At 35.2% G+C, this 19,584-nt stretch overlaps 1 protein-coding gene and 1 long non-coding RNA gene across 3 annotated transcripts in view; one reads left to right on the top strand and one right to left on the bottom strand.

The window, feature by feature from the left end:
• The window catches only part of LOC142323608 (uncharacterized), a 470,455-nt gene that overhangs the window by 66,892 nt on the left and 383,979 nt on the right, over nucleotides 1–19,584 (top strand). The gene's annotated exons all lie outside the window — the stretch shown is intronic.
• The window catches only part of LOC142323606 (glucose dehydrogenase [FAD, quinone]-like), a 115,442-nt gene continuing 102,757 nt past the window's right edge, over nucleotides 6,900–19,584 (bottom strand). For both annotated transcript variants that reach the window (XM_075363449.1, XM_075363448.1), the window contains exon 6: nucleotides 6,900–13,415. In XM_075363449.1, coding sequence (XP_075219564.1) covers nucleotides 12,276–13,415 — 1,140 coding nt within the window. In that variant the 3' untranslated portion in view covers nucleotides 6,900–12,275. The remainder of the gene's footprint in view (nucleotides 13,416–19,584) is intronic.

Raw genomic sequence — 19,584 nt, 5'->3', positions numbered from 1 at the left:
TTAGCACGAATTTAGATGACTTAGTTTCAGCCGACAGGCATAACAGACGTAATGTTTATCAGACAGCCGGTAGTTAGGAAACAAGAGTTATTATTGTATGTAACAATACAGAGTTATCATAAAAGAATGGTGCGGTTTTGAACATGGTTTAAATTAAAACAGAATTACTTACAGTTTATGTTTTTTATTTTTCAAATTTGTCGTCTCAAACATTTTTTTACATAATAATAAATTTCAATATGTGCGCCCTTAGTCGCTCGACAAATGGTCAAACGATACTCAACTTCTCTCCAAACATTGGTTAACATTTCTTCGTTAATGGTTGTCATTGTTTCATTAATCCTGTTTTTTAAGCGGTTTAGGTCGCGAATTTTTTGTGTATAAACAACGCTTTTGATGTACCCCCACAAGAAAAAATCGCAAGGTGTCAGGTCTGGACTCCTTGGAGGCGAAAGTACGGGTCCTTGCCGGCCTATCCATCGATCTCCAAATTTTTCGTTCAAAGCGTCCGTGATCAATGCATTGAAGTGCGGGGGAGCACCATCTTGTTGGAAATGAAGTCGATGAATGTTTTCGAGTTCATCCGGCTGTGGAAAGCAATAGTCGGTTAACATGTCAAGATACACAACTCCATTAATTGTTTTTTCAGCAAAGAAGAAAGGCCCTATTACACGATTTTTCATCACACCACACCAAACATTAACTTTAGGCGAATCGCGTTGTTTCTCAATAATTGCGTGTGGGTTTTCAGAGCCCCCTATTCGTGAATTGTGTCTGTTAACACATCCATTCACATGGAATGTAGCTTCGTCTGTAAAAATTATATCCTCTAAAGTGGCCAGTGGAAGGTTGTTTTTTGGGTGGACAGCCTGTAGAGTTGTCGACCATATTCAGGTAGCCCGATGTTTCAAATGTCAGGGATTTGGGCACACCGCTCTCCGATGCCGTGCGCAGAAGGAGATGTGTGGCCACTGTGCCGCTCCGGGGCAAAAGGCAACCAACTGCCCTGACAAGTCGACGCCACCCAAGTGCGCCGCCTGCTGCCAGGTAAAAGGCAGTAATGCTGGACACAGGGTAGGGGGTAGGCTGTGTAAGGCGTACGACATAGCACGGGCTCGAGCTGTTAACAACACAGCTTATGGCGACGCTTGAACGGTCAGAAGCCCTTGGGGACATCTTCCACTTCAAACGCATACGCCTGGGGCAGATTAATCGGCATCATTCCCGGACAGCCACGTGCGAGGCCATGAGGCTCCTTGAGGAGTACAACCTTGAGGTCCTCTTGGTCCAGGAGCCGTACGCAGTCGCGGATAGGGTGGTCAGCTTCCACGGGGTGAAAGTTATTCATTCTCGTGGGGGACGGCCGCTCTCTGCGATTGTGGTTGGCTCTGACGATTTGGGTGTATTCTGGATGCCCCAGTGGTCAGATGAGCGGTTCACCGTCGTGCGAATCACGAGGGGTACGCTCGATGTTGTACTCGTGTCGGGATACTTCCAGCTTGGATGGAGTATCGATGACTTGTTGGCGAAGTTGGGCGGGATTCTGGACAGTCTCCCGGGCACCAGAGTGCTGGTTGCCCTGGATGCTAGTCTACCGCCGTCTAGATTGGTTGCAAGTCTACCGCCTGGGGTTCACCACTCACAGACCCCAGAGGCGCTGGTCTCGAACAGTTCGCAGAAGCCAGGAACCTCTACCTAATTAATGATGCGGAGCAGCCACCAACTTTCTCCAGCGAACTGGGGGAAAGTTATATAGACGTCACCTTGGTGACGGGTGGCCTGCTTCGAAGGATAGGTAGTTGGACTGTCTGGCCCGAGGCCAGTGTGAGCGATCATAGGCTTATAACCTATGAAATCGCTTACGGAGGCGGTCCAAGAGCACCAAATCCAGGTCGCTACAACCTAAGGGGCCTGGATCGACACAGGCTGAGGCGGGTGTGCGATGCTGCATTGCAGGGGTTGCGGTGGAGCATGGAGTCTAGGGAGGAGGTGGAATTGATGGCGGAGCTAATCGGCCGGGCCATCAAGACTGGTTGCGACGAGGTCCTATGGCGGCCTAGGCCAATGGACGGACCCGTCATAAGCAGCCAGTCCGCTGATCTGAGCGTGCCTGGAGCCGTCATGACCCCATTTTCCGGGGGGGTCGTCTGTGGAAGGCAGACGGAGGCCCGGCAAGAAATGGTGGTCCTCTGACCTTAGCGTGCTGCGCGCAAGAGTGAGGTCCGCTCGGGCAAGATACCAGCGCTGCCCCCTAACGGGGATTATCGTTAACGACGTGCGCGCTGAGCGTCTGCGGATCTACCGGCGTGCCCGAAACACATATGTTCACCCCATCAAGGAAGCCAAACTCAAGTTTTGGAAAGACTCCATGCGGGGATTGCAGCGCGATCCCTGGCAGCTCGCGAAGACTTGTTACCGACCGAAGCCATTGCACGTGTTGTCCAGTGTTCGGTGCGGGTTAGGTGGTCGTGACCACACGTTAACATCTGTGGCGACTTACCGGGCGTTCCTGGATACTCTGTTTCCAGATGCTCCGGAGGGGGAAGCGGAAATCGGCGTTAGGGCGGGTGAAACACCATTCCCTGGCGTTCGGACCGTGGAACCCGAAGATATAGACCGAGTGGTTTCTCGAATGGCACTAAGGAAGGCACCAGGGATTGACCAACTTGACCCGGATATTTTCCATCATTTATTGCCTGTCATAAGAGAGCCACTGGGCAGACTGTTCACGGGATGCCTAAACTGGGGCTGCTTTCCGGCTTGCTGGAAGGTGGCTTTGGTAAGGGTAATCCTGAAACCTGGAAAGGATCCTGGTGAGGTCGGCAGTTATCGACCCATCAGCCTCTTGCCGGTCCTCGGCAAGTTGCTGGAAAGGCTGGTTGTGGAACGGCTCGAAGAAGGCATCGATATGAGCTGTATTCTAAATCGAGGCCAATATGGCTTCATGAAAGGGGTTGGCACCGAGGATTGCATCTTAAATGCTCTTACCGAGGTGGAAAGCGCCGACTGCAAATATGTTTTGGCTATTTTTATTGATATAGAAGCAGCATTTCCTTCCTTGTGTTGGAGTTCTGTCCTGTATGCTTTGGAACGCCGCGATGTTCCCGAAGCCATACAGGCCGTGGTGCGAGACTATTTGTCTAACCGTACGGCCCTGTTTAAAGATGCGCACCTAGTTGTGTAAAAATCCGTCACCAGGGGAAGCCCGCAGGGTTCCGTTCTCGGTCCCCTGCTGTGGAACCTGGTGTTCGATGGATTTCTGGGGTTGACATTCCCAGAAGGAGTCACGGCCCAGGCTTTCGCCGATGACTGTCTCCTTTTAGTTCGTGGAAATTCACGACCACAGCTAGAAAGTAGAGCGCAGGCGGCCTTGTCAACCGCCGAAGGCTGGATGGACATACAAAATTTAAAGATTTCTGTGCCCAAGACGAAGTTTATGCTTCTAAAGGGCGCAGACAAATTATCATGCAGTCGAAACCCCCACATTAAGTATAAAGGCTGTGTAATCAGCCGAGTAAGGGTTCATAAGTACCTAGGTGTTTTGTTTGATGATAAGTTGCTTTTTAGCAACCACATTAAACAAGTTGCGGCGGACGCTGTCTCTGTGATGCACAAACTTAGAAGGATTGCTCGGAAAGACTACGGGCTTTCTGGTCGCCAAATGTACTTAGTGTACCGAGGTGTCTTCGAAAGTATGATCGCATACGCGGCGCCAGTTTGGGCGCATAGGTTGGACAGAAATAGAGCACTGCTTCTAAATTTAAGGAGTGCCCAGCGCAGAGCTTTAATTGTATGCACTGGTGTTTTTAAAACAACCTCCTATGAGGCTACTACCGTATTGGGAAAGGCTCTCCCAGTCGATTTAGTGGTGAAAGTTCGAGCAGCCATATGGAAGTTGCGAAGAGGTCGGGAAACCGAGGTATTTGGGATACGGTTTCGGGCCGGGCTAGAACTGGAACGGAACGGTGATCACAATGCACTGGGTCTAAATTTCGAACATTGCCCATTTCCCGCCTGCGGAAGAGGGTTTGGGGCCTCGCGATGGAGGCATGGCAGCATGAATGGCACACCACGTCTAAGGGAAGATCTCTGTATAGATTTATACAGGATCTGGGGGGATGGTATGCCTCAAGTTCATTTTTAAGGGCGGCGGGTGCCCAAGTGCTCACCAACCACGTGAATTTGATGCAATATCTGTTCAGGTTTCGCCTAGCGGCTGATGAGTTGTGCGTCTGTGGGGAGGTCCAGTCGAACGAACACCTAATGTTCGACTGCCCTGCTCTTGGGGGGGCCAGAGACCGGGCCACCCTGGAACTTAGAGGTCAGGGGGAAAACTGGCCGCTCATAAACGGCGAGTCAATGTGGCGTGAGCCGCATTGTCGGACCGTGTGGGAGTTCCTCGATGAGGTTGCGATGTTCAACCGTCATCGGTAGTTTAAGTTTAATTTTAATGGGGATTTATTGATTCCTGTGGCGTGTCGGTGGAAAACCTTCCTGGAAATAATGGCTGCCATCAGCCAATAAGCTCCAAGCGCTTTAATGGTGGACAGGCACTAGCTGGCAAACAGCGACCGAGGCGTGGCGGTTTAAATTGCCGTCTTTTTATTAATGTAACTTTTTTGTTTTTAATTGTAACAAGGGGTGCGCCTCCCCGATTTAGTTTTAATGTGACAAGTGAGCGGTAGGGACACATAGGTGGGTGCTGTACGGCGCCCAGCTTAACCGCTCACGCAAGATAGGAGCTCATTAGGAGCATTTAGGATAACGAGGTCGCAAATCTGTTTAGAGGCACAGTAGCCGTTTTTTGGCACGGTACATTTGGTCTATGCTCTAGGGCGACCGAATAGGGTGGCGGCGGGAGAAATGCCAGTTAACCAACAATATCCTCTAAAAATGATTCGTTTTCACTTATTCTGTCCAACATTTCAACAGCGAAATTGTAACGTTTTACACCATCATCGGGTTTCAATTCCTGCAGTATCTGGATTTTATAAGCGTGTAATTTCAGTTTTTTATGTGAAACTTTGTGAACTGTTGATTTTGGAATACTAATTCGACGCTTCGACGGGGGATAGACTTCCCAGGACTTCTAATTGCCGATTGTCTAATTAGTTCAACCGTTTCGTCTGGTATACTTGGTCGGCCGGTTGATTTCTGTTTCTTAACTGATCCAGTTTCTTCGAATTGTTTGAACCGACGTGTTATGTTATTTTGTGTGGTGGATCTCTTCCGAATTCACGTCGAAACGCAAGTTGAAAAAATTTTGTTGGACAAACCTTTCACAATAAACGACCGGGTTACTTGCTCCAATTTCTGAGGTTCAAAGAGCAACTATTGTTCTTGCTGGTAGAGGAAATATGTTCATTAACAACTCGTTATTGATTGTTAACTCCTGATAAATCTCTGACAAGATTCTATGCGATTTGCAAAAATTACGAAAACGATTGAAAAGCAACCCAATTCCTTATATGTCGATAAATTCGGTTTTAATCATTGACAAGCGCCGCATTGTATTTTCAGCTGAACTCTGCACCAAAATCAACGTCAAAAAGTGAAACGATTTGTAAGGCTTACTGAAAAGAATATAACTTTAAACGAAAACAAATTAAAACCAGAAACAAATTAATTTCCGTCACAATAGGTTAATAATGTATAAAATAAACACCTAACTTCCCGAACATGGTCATATACGGTTTCCACTTTATAAGCTGACTTGAACCTTATTGAGATGATTTGGATAAACAACCCCTCCGCCACATCACCGGATTTACAAGACTCGACAAACTGAGCGTGAATCCAGTAAGTTCTCGCCTGCATTAACAGTACCCAAAATCGACCCGTACGGTGCAACAAAAATTACTTTTCTTGTTAAATTAAAGACGTCTAAAAACGGTCTCCGGCTTCTACAAGTAAATCCCTTACGTAACTGGACCGTTATACGATGTGTGGAAGCATCAAACTGAATTTAAACCGTTCGGCCCGCGTTGCCATCAGATCAGATAATAAAGTTCAGTTATTTACCGGATACTTTACGGTAACTGCTGCTGTTTTATGTATGATTTATTTACTCGTTTCATGACGCATATGTACGTATGTAACTTATGAGGCCGAACACACGAGGCTCGGGAGAAAATCAAAATAAGAATTGCTTGACCGGTTCCTGCCCCCCCCCCCCCTCAGATGTATAATTGCGGGATAGTGAATTATATTTAGCCGGATAAAGATGTATGCGACAAAACTGATACTTTTATCGTGTAATTACTTATTATGTTATATTTGTGCGATCTTGTTCCATAATATATGACTTGTCTTTTTACAGACGGGTCGGCGTGTTTCTCTTTCAAACCCTCTTACTATTTATGAGGAAATTTAGCGTACTCTATCGCAAAAAGAATTATAACGAACTGATTTTATAAGCTACATTTTGTAACTTAAATGTAATTAATCTGATAGATAAATTTGGCGGTTTCCTATATCTAATTTTAAATACTTTTGAAAGGAAATTGTAGGAGAAAATGGATCGTTTAAATTTTTGGAATTGATTTAAGAAACACATTGTTTTTTTAATGAACAGGATATTTATTTGATTATTTCACCTCATACAGACAGCTACGTTATTAAATATTTTTGTAATAAGACAGAACAACAAGGAATTTTGCTAAATTAAGACTAGATTCTCTACATATTTATTTATCGATTAGATTATAATACACATTTTATTTTAAACTGATTGTACTTATATATATATGTATGTATATTTTAAAATTTATTGATTTGCTTTTGAAATAAGATATTTTTTTCATTTTTTTTTTTTTTTTATGTATTTGTAAGAGTCTAAAAATATTTTTTAAATATTTAAAATATTTTTAGACTCTTACAAATACTAGTTATTATATACATTGTTACGAATATTTACGAAGTAAAAACCTTGCACGAGTCATTTACTAGTGCGATAAAAAGAAGTCATCAGTTTTTGAACCAACTATTTCCAAAATGTTAAATTTTTTGAGTCATTACTACTCGGCTGATATATTATTCTTGTCTTTCTCGGACGTATTTCATTTTGTGAAGAAAATTGTTGACGATTCGGAATCAGATTTACTCGGTATAGAAAACTTTAGGTACTGTACCGTTTCTAGAGAAAGGCATGAGGTGTGTTCCATCAAATCGGTAATAAATATATTAAAATAATATTAAATATATAAAAATAAATGTTTTTAAATTATTCGGTATTATAAAATGTTTTGATTTTCCAAGTTTTGATTATTTTATTAGTTTATGTTATTACCGATACAATTTTGTATCGGGAACATCACCCTTTTTTTTTACTTAATTTTACATCGAATTCCTCCTCAAAACGGTTGGATCCGCCTCTGATTGGAAGTAGTTGATTTTGTTACTAATATTTTCTTTATGATTTATTAAAACAAGAAAGGGATGTTTAAACATTTCTTTCTTATTTTAATAAACGTGAAAACTTTTCTTGTTTCTGCAGGAAACATTATTATTTATTAATAATATTACATTATTAAACATTAATAAGTTTTTGATAATTTTTCCATATTACAGCAATTAGTTCATAAAAAATTACGTAAAAACATTCATAAATCATTCTCTTTCATTTATATTTCAATACATATTTAGACACTCATCGATATATTCGTACATTACGTTAAAGTTCTGAGTCGTATTTACGTGTGTGTTATCACAAAAGTTATCTGTAATTTGAATCTGTACAAATAAATAAATACATATATATGAGATGCATTTAAAAAAGCATTCCTCGTGACCCTCGCTACATATTTTAACTGTTTTTAGTAGTATTTACCCGTAATATGTTGACAGTCTAAATCTTAATAAATGTTATAATCTTATGATTTTTGAGCCGTTAATACAGACACGTAGTCTCTCAGACTACTTAGTTGTTTTACTCGTTTCCTAAACAAGAGATTTTTATAAATATTTAGATTTTTTCTGTTTATAGGCAGCATTTTCTGTTGCTGAATGTGTGTCTTTTTGTTGAAGTTGGACAGTACAATAGCCATCTTAAATCCCCGTTTACTTTCTTATTTCGTTATTACTTTCATTTATCTTTTTTCGCGTAGGGTAAAGATATTAGCTTATAATATTATACAGCTATATATTCCGATACGCATTCGTTCATCGAGGAGTTAAGTATTATTTTATCGAAACGCTCAGCATTGTTGCACCTTTATCGCATAAATTAAGTCTGATAGAAATTAATCGTTTGTTACCGTCTGGTCCGTTGAAAACCGCTACCTATGACTTCATTAAACTGCTGCTACTGAAAAAAAATTAATTTATAGCGGGCAGAAGTAGAAGTAGAGGAGGCACTTTGCGCCGGTGATTGCACTGTCGAGTCGAACAGGTTCGTTTACACGTTTTATGTACTTTTAGAAATGTTGCCTGTTAGTCCGGAATAAAACTTTTATTTAACGTTAGATATTTGTGTTTTTAAGGATTATTTTTACAATATTTTTTAAGAAATGGTTTTTTTTGGTCGAAAAATTATCGTTACATCATTATTCCTGACTTATAAATGATAAAAATCGACTTTATATTGCTTGTTTTCTTTCAAAACGTGCGTATTTTCACCGAGACCCAAATGCCACGTACGTCTTCAAATTTCAGAGCGATCGTACTAAGTTTAGATCACCCGGTCGGGTGTCCATTTATCGACACAAAGAACTTATGAACACCGAAAGTCTATTTCAGAGTGAATTTAGTGATAAAACTTTTTTTTTTCAATAACTTACAGAATGTTATTTTATGTAATCGTTATGCACCTTCCATCGATTAAGGTACTCATAAAAGGTTACCTTCCGAAATAACCTGTTGAAGATTTTAATTTTCTTTCAAGTTATTTATATTTTATATAAAATTGCTTAGAACAGCTCCACAAACAAGTGAATACAAAAAAAAATAATTATAAACAATTTTCTTAAGAGAATATATACATGACTGAAATAAAAACAAAACTTTTCAAACAGATACGTAATTAAAAATCATTATAACTAAAAATATATTTTTGTTATTAAATTACAATCTGTTTTATTGTAATAAGATAGCTTTAGAAAATTAAAATTAATAATAAAAAAACAAGAAAAAAATTGAATTAGAGTACTAAATTAAATTAAACACAATTTTTAGAAAAAAATTTTTATATGAAATTCACCAAACCGAAGAACAAATCCAGTCTTTCAGACACTGCGTTGAAAAGATGATGAACTGCTTGTCTAAATCTGTGATTTTGAAATTAATATTTACTCATCTCAGAGATGTATATACAATTAAAGGTCAAATTTTTCTTTACATCCAGCTACACAACTTATTAATAACATTTTAATATAAAATTTGAATAAAAATTATTAAGTCGTATACTTCGAGCAAATTTTATTAATATTACATTATAGCTGTTATTTTCATGTTACTTTTTTTTTCAGTTGTTCAGTTAATATCCACATAATAATAGTTTATATTACTTTGATTGTTAACATATGATTTTGTTTTTTTATTGTTATTCTGTAATTTAAATACAATACATAGTATATCTAATTTTCAGAACGATGCTAGCGACTAACTTTTTTACGATATTCATTCGACATTATAGCTGTAAAACATTATTTTATAGAATTGATTTTGTTAAAATTTTCGTTAAATAACATTATAATTATTAAAATATTTTACCTACAAAATTTTATCGTATAGTGATCGTATACGAAGTAGTCTTCCCTTATCCTTTGTGAAGCAAACAACTACATAAAAATTTGATGACGAATTTGTTAGTGACATTTTGTTTGAGGCGTAATTTAACAGGTTTAGATCGGCTTAACTTATCGGTTTAGTTGATTTTTTGTTCGATTCAGCATTATTATTGCTGTAGGGGGTTTATTTTTATCTTCTTGTGAGGAAGGTCAACGGTTTAAGGCCGCACCGTACAAGATCCATTTAACGCTAACGGCTCCTCTACTTCCGACCGTTGTTGTCTTATTAGGTTCTGATCGACGATCCTCGATTAAGAAATTTAACGAGTAACAATTTACAACTACGCACTACACAAACGAGGGGAAAATTACTTAGGGTCCGATTCAAGAGATCCGCGCCAGATATCCAGACGCTTCTAAAATATCGTAAGAATCGATCGGTTTTTTAAAAATTAATTAATTATTTTTTATACAGTTATGAGATAAAAGGACTGTAACGGCTTAAAATGTGGATTTTTTTTTTAAATTCCTTATTACGATGAGCATCGGGTATAAAGTTTCTCGTCTTAAAACTTCGGTGTTTATGTAGGCTACATATAATTTACTTAAATTATTTTTTTAACAGAATTTAAAACTATTATTTACCGTATAATTGTAAGTAACGTACGAGAGTAGTAACAGGAAGGTTAAAGCAAACATTTATAAGAATAATGTTATAACCGAAAAACCAATTAACGAATATTATAAAAGATCGATATATTTCCACCGCGTTCGTACTTGCTGACATAAGTCAGCCGTTGTTCACGGTCCGAGGGAAAAATTTGATTTCTGAAAGAATTATTTAATTCGCTCGGTAGATAACTGAAATACGCGTTAATATCGTTTTCAAAACCTACGATTTAATTTCTCCAGTTGAATTTTGAGTCGCTAGTCCTCCTCACCGGTTACTTTTATATTAATATTTCTTATTTAATATTTAAATAATCGTTTTTTCCTGTCCGTAAGTACTATTTTGCATCACATTTTTTACTTAGTTTAACGAGAGTGCAAAACGATACGATAATACCACTAACCTTTTTATGTTAGACTGTTTTAAATATATATTATCTAAATTAATACTAATTATCACAATTACATATTAAGGCTAATCGTCTAATAACTATAATAAATAATTAAGTATTATGTGTCTATGGCATATTTTCCGTTATCATTGAATAATAAAGATAATATAATCTGTAAAACCGTGTTTTGATTAGTAATTTAACAGATTTCATATCAAAATACATTTCTTTTTTTACAGTTAATGCTATATATTTTTGTAAAATGTATCTAAGTATTATAAGAAATGGCTAATTCGAATAACGATTCGATTTAAACTCGATTAAGGTTCATTAGTTACGTCAAAACGTTCCAAAATACATTTATAGTTTAATCGTTGATAAAGATTAAACCGTCGACACAGCGCTTCTTCATGCCGGGCAAAGGTTTATTAAGAATTAAAAAAATAATTTCAACCGGAAGCGCAGCCATAGCAATTCCGTTGCAATTTATGATTATTTTTATACATGTACTTTTCAAAACGTATTGATCTGACTAAAATACTTTTTAATTTTTTTTCATCGTCAAAGTTTACTAAATTTGTATAAATTTTCACTGCCCACCGTCATGGAAAATAAAATTATTTTAATTATTAATTAGGTCTAAATATTAACAACTATTACCTAGATTATATTATCCGACATTAATTTGAACTGTAATAAGGGTTTAAAAAAATATATATCTTATTTTTCCTATTAAAAAACTAGGTTTTTATAATCAAACGATTTATTTATCAAGACTATTTTTTTTAAAAATTAAATTGTACATTACGGTAGAATAATTAATGTAATACTAGAAATGATGTATGATCGTAAACTTTATTTATTTATTGACGAATTGTAAACCGATACGGTTTTATATTTACTTCAGCTCAGTTTATTTTAAGGTGAACGTTATATAAGCTTCAACGGATTCTGAGTTAGCTTTCGTTTTAAATAAAATTTCTTCTGAGACTGCTGTCGTGAACATCGCGGGTTATCTCATCATCTGGTGTGCCATAATAACAGTACGATAACCGGACGATATCCGACTGGTCTGTTGTACTCCGTACTTCCGCTGGCAGGCTCCGAGGAAATTTTATATAAAGCAAAGGTTAGTTGAAACTAAGGCAAATGTTTTATAACGTTTATCTTCAAATAAAGTGTACATTATTGTAAACAAAAGAGTTGTATACTTTTCTAAACGCAGTACATCTTGGATATCGAAATAAATCTTTGTATAAATTACAAACTAGCCGTATTAAATATATTGAAATAAAATTATATCCTTGTAGCAAAACCTCAATAATTACGGTAGGCCTAATTTTATTTACGTTAAATTAGATTTCTTAAATGTAATACAAATAATATAATAATAAAATTACAGAACTATTATATTTGACGTTTGAACGTGTTTTTATTTGAATTAAAACGATATATATTAAACAAATTATATCGTTTAATATATAACACCTTATTTAGGTATTACACCCCAGTCTTGTTTGATGAAATCGGATCCTCTCTCGCCGATCATAATCGTCGGACCGTTCGTATGAGCGGCCGGGATGGTCGGCATTATCGAAGCGTCTATGACTCGAAGCCCTTTAATTCCTATCACTCGAAGTCTTGAATCTACGACGGACGTTTTATCGGTGACCGGTCCCATCTTACACGTCCCTGATTGATGATAAATCGTGAAGGAAAGATGCCTCGCCTGACATTTCCAGTATTCGGCCGAATTGAACTTAAAATTTTTGCATCCGGGTATAATTGTCGGCATAAGATGCGTGTCGTATTTTTTGAAAGCTTTTGTTTTAGATAAATCTACGGCTTTTCGTACTCCTTCTACGAGTATATCCAAGTCGGCCGGATTCGAGAAATACCCCATATCTATTACAGGACTTTGCAAAGGGTTTTTGTCCCTCAACATCACTCTTCCTCTGCTTTTCGGTCTCAAAATCATCGGGAAAATCATGTATCCGTCGGCCTTCTCCTTATTTTTAAACATAGCTTTAAATACTTCGTTGGAAATCCCGAAGTTTTTTTGAAGAGTTCGCTCTGCCGTTAAAGTGCCTCCTATGAACAGCAGTTCTAAGTCGGGATATCCGTTAGGATCATTCGGTTTATTGATGTCGAGGAATGCGATCGCCTCGGTTCCCCCAGGTATCGCTAACCAGCCCTGGTGGTGTCGAACGTAATTGTTGAGAACGTTCGGATCCTCTAATATCCTGTCTACTTTGAGTGAAACCGTATCGTTTACCGTAAACGTAAGCCCTCCCAAAGCGACGTGATCCTGAAGGTTATATCCGACGGGTAAATCTTGAATGACCTTGACGCCAACGCTTTTGAGATGATCGGCGGGTCCTATGCCGGACACCATTAGAATTTGCGGAGAATTGATAGCGCCCGCAGATAATATTACTTCTTTCCTTGCTAAAACGGTGTATCTTCTACGGTTTTTGACGAATTCGACACCGTAAGCTCTTCTAGTGAAAGGATCGATTAGTACTTTTGTAACTTGGCTTCGTTTTTTAACATGTAAATTTTTTCGGTCTCTGATCGGATGAAGAAACGCTCGGGATGTACTCCAACGTGTTCCGTTTCTCATTGTAGCCTAAAAAATAAAATAATATAATGTAATCAAACGTATGCGATTAATCTTGCTTATGAGTACTACTAATTTATATAAATTAGCCTAGTTTCGCGATTAGATTTTACTTGGCTTCACCTAACGCATTAAATTTTTCATTACTTTAATGTAAAACAATTATTAATAAAAAAATAGTAAACATAATAAACTATTAATACATAAGACAAATAACTGATGCTTACAAAATGGTACAGAAATATTAATTTCCACTGGTATTTATAGTAGGATTAATGAAAACATTTACTACATTTATTAACTAAATACATTTCATTTTGCACTGTGCAAAATGAAATCGCATTAATTTAAAAAAAAAAATTATACTTTTTGGAAAATAAAATAAATAAATGTTTTTTTTTTATTCTTCTTTAATTTATTTAAGCGCTTTTCGTCTTTTTACTAATCCCTTTGATAATGACTATCATTTAATAATCAGAATTGTTATTTTTATTTCTATATTTTAATCTTTTATAAAAGGTTCCAGTGTATATTTAATATTTACTTATAAAAAAAGTAACTTTAAACTTGAATTTTTATACTTTAAATTCTACTTATCTAACTTAACGTTAAAATTTTTTTGTGTTCGGCTAACTCTAAAGAATTTTAAATATATTTGAAAAATAAAATATTGAAATAAGTTTATCGAACTGTGTTCTTTAAATAAAGAAGCAGAAAATTTTTAGACGCTAAGTAAAGGAAGTAAGAGATCGAAGTAGCGAACAGAACGGCTGTCTTAAGCGTATGATAGTCACTGTTAGGAATCGGATAAGGGGTTGAACTTGTTTGGTTTCTTTAACTGAATTGTTAACTGGGTGATATAAAGAAAGATCCTTTGAAACTTTGTCTGTATTTTGCTAGCTTTATCACCTTTATTTAATTGTGAAATTCAGGTAAAGTATAATTGTAGACCTAACAAATTAATTTGTTATTGTAGTTGATTTTTTTTTTTTTTGAGCGTGTTTATTTAGGAAACATATTCTAAGTATTTAAAAAAATAGATTTCTACATTTATAATTCGTTTAAATTTTATATTTAATTTCATGAATATAGCGCGATGAAGATTCTAATGTAATCTCATTCGTTGTTTTTTCTTACTGTTTCAAAGTAATTAGTTAGATCAGCTACTTATATCATTACTGTTTTATCAATATAATAATAATATAATGATAGTATTCCAGGCAAAGTTTTTGTTATTATTTTACTTATTAATTTTTTAAGAATTGAAACTTATTACAATATGAAATTAAAAGCGTAATTATTTTCACATTGATTCGTCCAGCATCAGGTAAATGAAACAAAAAGATTAAAAAAATAGGATTTTTTTGCTTTATACTAGGTCCAAGCGGTGGGGATTTCATTAAAAGGCATACATTTAATAAAATCAACTAGTTATTACAAAGTAAATTAAATGTGAAACAGAATTTTGTATTATCGAACGTACAAACAAACGTTTTTTGAAATTATTGCTGATACTGTTATCACCGTTTGCCTCCCATTTGCAACCGATAAAAACACGGGTAATTCAAATCGATTGTAGTATGAGAATAAATAACAGAAACGTATCTGTACATATCAGCGATACTAATTAATTAATTTTATTAAACGCACTAAAATTGCACGATAAAAGTTTCAGTCGGTAAAGAAATTTGTTCACATCATTTATATCATCGATAAGAAATAAAACTATGTGGAATGAGTTGAAATCATTTAAGTGCCAAATTTACATTACCCGATGTCTGATTTGTCCGTCCTGTAGAATGCTTGGCTTCAACACCGTGAGTTGAGTTTATACTTTGTTGTGCATCCTTTGCTTCAAAAATATTTATTTCAGTTAAATGTGTATAATTATTTTTAAATAATATAGATTATTTCATTAGAATAATAAATTTATTCTTTTTTTTTTTATTCATTAAAAGAGAATTCCCTTTTTTCTTTTTAAAATACGCAAATGCTTTTATATAAATCTAAGAATTCTGAGTTATTTCAATTTTTTGTTTGAATGTATAATTTGATGAGGATGAGGTTTGCTGATGAGGATCACATGCATGATCCAGGGTTAATATTATGGCCGCCTGCCTAGATTCAGTGTTCTGTATAGTAATATCTCTGTAGTATTACTTATATCTCGCTTCCTGTGACTGTAAACCTTGTGACGAGATTCGCCTTTTACGAGCAGAAGGATACAGCCCTGCTGAGATACAACGATTATGTTATGTTTGTGGTATAAATGTTACGAGTGAAAGCACCGTAATTAATCGTTGCTGGAAATTCAGAGAGATGCACACTGGTGTGGAAGGTATGGAAGGAAAGGATGATTCTTAATGATTACAGTCTTTACAGGGTCATGAAGGAATTTTGATGTTAGAATTTATGAAACCCAATGACCTAAGATCGTCGGTCCCTTGGACATCACTATAAACGATATTTACTGTATTTCATTTTAATATATATATATATATATATATATATATATATATATATATATATATACACGAGTTCTGTAAATTAAGTAATGAGACTATATTTTTGGCAGCCAAAGTAGCAACACTGTAAAGTTACTAGTAAACATATGGTTATATAAACATCTGATTTATATTAGGTATTAGTATTTTTTGTCTATTGTGCCCGCATGAGACATAAACAAACTTTTCGTGAAATGAGGTTTTGTTGTGCATTAAAAAATGAGTGATACTAATTATGTGCAATGTTTTGCAATAAAGTTTGGTGTTAAAATCGGTGAGAATGCTATACTGAAACTTTATCAAAAGTGAAAAGGGCATATGGAGATGACACTCTCACGAGCACAAGTTTTTAGTTGGTTTAAAGCATTTTCAGACGCCAGGAATCAGTTACATTCCAAAAAAGCAAAAATAAGCAAATCAAAAATCAAAATCATGCTAATTTGTTTCTTTGATAGTAATGACATTGTTCATAATGAGCTTTTGCCTACAGAACAAACTGTAACTCAATATGTTTACCAAGAAATTCTTGAAAGATTGCGGAAAAAAGTTGACCGCGTGAGACCAGCCATCAAAGACAACTGGATGCTGTATCATGACAATGCACTTTGTCACACTGCACTCTCAATTAATGAGTTTTTGGCAAAGAAAAACATTCCTGTAGTTCCTCAACCACCTTATTCACCTGGCTTGAGTCCTGCGACTTTTTCCTGTTCCTGACTTTAAAAAAACACTTCAAAAGACACCATTTTGGAACAGTAGAAAACATAAAATAAAATATAACTGACCATCTGAAGGATATTCCGGTTTCTGAGTTTCAACATTGCTATGAAGAGTGGGAAAACTATTTGAAGTGTTGCGTGGCTTCCCGAAGGAACTATTTTGAAGGTGATAAGAGTCTATGTTTAATTGGATTGCAAATAAAAAGTTTTTCTGAACCAATCTCATTATTTTATTTACACACCTCATATATAAAATTAATATACATATAATATATATATATATATATATATATATATATATATATATATATATGTATATATTAATTTTATAATTCTAATTACGAGTACTAAAACTATTTTGCTAAGAAGTGATTAATTTTTATTTCAATTCTTTAAGTTTGATACAACACTAACAGTATTTGAAATCAGTTCTAGTTTTGTGAATAAATGACAACTTTATTTTATTATACTGAAGTTTTATGTATTTATTTTTACCACAAAAAATGTTTATTGTAAAAGTTGTTACATTTTTTGATTTAATTGTATATGAACCATCTAAAATCATCCAAAGAACCATATAGAGCATGCAAAATGTTAAATTGTTTTATTTAAATTAGTCTAGCAGTTCACAGGTTACAAACACGTAAAAAACAAAACATATGTGAAGATTGAATTTAAAACATTTTTCCTTATTTTTAATCTGTAAAAATGTTAAAAACAGTTTTTGAGTTATTTATTTTCTGTATCAGGGTAATTAGAGCATATTTTTGTTCCTTGCATAAGTAGTAATGAATAGAAAAAAAGTGGAATACTAAGGAAAACTCAGAAATTTCTGTGATGCAAGAATTATTTTTTTAAGGTAACATTGCTTTTTAATACTAAATTCATTCCTGCTGATATCCTGAGGTATCTAAGTAAATATTATATTGATGTCTTTGTTTCTTACACTTATAGGACCACGTTAACTTATAAGCTTGCTTACGTACATGAGGTAGAATGAAGAACTGTAAATGATTTCCAGGGTCCAAAGGTTTTTCAACTCTATAGTGTGGTATCTGTAGTATAGAGCTATAGTTCTGTTCTACGATGTACTTGTAACAAATCAAATTTTTTTGTGCCATTTTGTGTTTATAGTTAGATGAAATACACTATCACCATATTATATGTTAAACATCTTCATTTGTTAAGGCGCGGGGGGGGGGGGGTTAACAACCATGAATTTTGGCTAGTGAAACTACTTCTGACCAAAACATTTCACAATGTTGTGTGACTTGAACCTACAAAACGAATCATTCATTAAAAAAAACAAAAAACAATGAATAATGTTCTTTAACGGTTTTTGTTCTTTCATGATACAAACAGGACAGAAAATCCATATTAAAATGGTCATAGAAACAAAAGTAAGTGAGAATCAGTTATTAGAATCTGTAATAAACTGTACAACATATAAGTGGTTTATTTGATATAAGTCAGCAGTATTGTTACCAAAAAGAAAAAAAATCTCCTGGGTGGCAGATAATTTTTAATTCTCATAAAATAAATTTCTAAACTTTGTATTTTTCTTTAAACTGGCAGCCAAAGAAAAGATACAAGCATTTGAATTAGTGCAAACATTTGATCAGTTTAGATCTTAATGAAGCACAGAGTATTATTTTCTTGGTTGTTTTGAGTATACTAACAAAAGAAAAACATTGCTACTGGTCAACAAAAGGACTCCATTCTAAATTTCTGTGTTTTTAGAAGTGAGAAGGTAATATTCAAGAGACTTTGTCCTTGAGATTCAAGTGTTGGGTAATTGGAAAAAATTTATTTACTTAGCCAAAGTACTTTTGAACTTGTGTATAATTAATATTCAGATTATTACACATTCTTAAAATAATTATTTAGAATTAAAATTTTGACATAGTCTTTTTTGACTGTCATGCTTGGACAATCTTTTTTGAATGGAATCTCATTGGACATAATTTTTTTATATAGCAATGTACTGTACATTCTATAGTTTATTAAGATATGGCAGTGTAACGGAAATATGTTTTAATTTTAAAAATCATAACTATTACCAAAATATGTAGAGTGTTGAAAATAAACATAGTAAAAAGCAGTTTTTATTAAAGTAAAACTGTTATACTGTAGATTAAAACACAACATGTAGTATAATAAACTCATAAAATCATAAAAAAATATGGAAATTATCAAAACACTACAGTAGTTTTTTTTTGCTTCAATATTAACTTACTAAGAGTAGGCCTAATTACTTTAATATTATCTAAACTAAAAAAAAATATTTTAAAAGTAAAGAAATAACTTTTCTGATCTTTAAACATGAAAACCGACATCTTCTTGAAGACAGTCACAAGCAGTTTCTTCCTGAGTCAGGACTGACTCTCTGAGGGCCTATCAATCAAAAGCTTTTTGTATGAGCTAGATCCTTTTGAGCAATCCAGTCCTTACCAAACAGCTTAGACATAGTTTATTCATATCATCTTTCTTTTAAGCTGAAACATCATGAACTGGCTGTATCTGTCATAGCTGATTAAAAATGGACTTACAACTGTCACTGCTCCCACCTCATGTTATTAGTGATTTATAGTCTTCTGTTTCAGATTCAAACCTGTAATTCAGTCATGCTTTAACCTTTATAATGCTTTGTTGATTTCGGGTGGTAGTATGCTTTATAATAATTAATTTCATTTCACTACTGCCATCTAATCTCTTAAAGCATCTGAACAAATCCTTCACATTTTGTAACTTCCAATCACAACTCAAAATTTCAGAAACTCCAACAGATTCATAAACTTCAATGTATTCTTCTTTTATTAAAATTGTAGGCTTTTTTCACAATTATGTTTCAATTTGGCCAAAAATGCAATCAGCAGGTATGTAACTATGGTCACGGAAGTGGGAATTTCAACTGTACAATAAGGTCATTAGTAGTACCAGAAAACAGGAAATACA

This window comes from Lycorma delicatula, chromosome 4 (genome assembly GCF_047948215.1).
Source record: "Lycorma delicatula isolate Av1 chromosome 4, ASM4794821v1, whole genome shotgun sequence".
NCBI lineage: Eukaryota > Metazoa > Arthropoda > Insecta > Hemiptera > Fulgoridae > Lycorma > Lycorma delicatula.
Note: the sequence above shows the minus strand (reverse complement) of the source record. Positions and strands in the feature narration are given on the sequence as shown.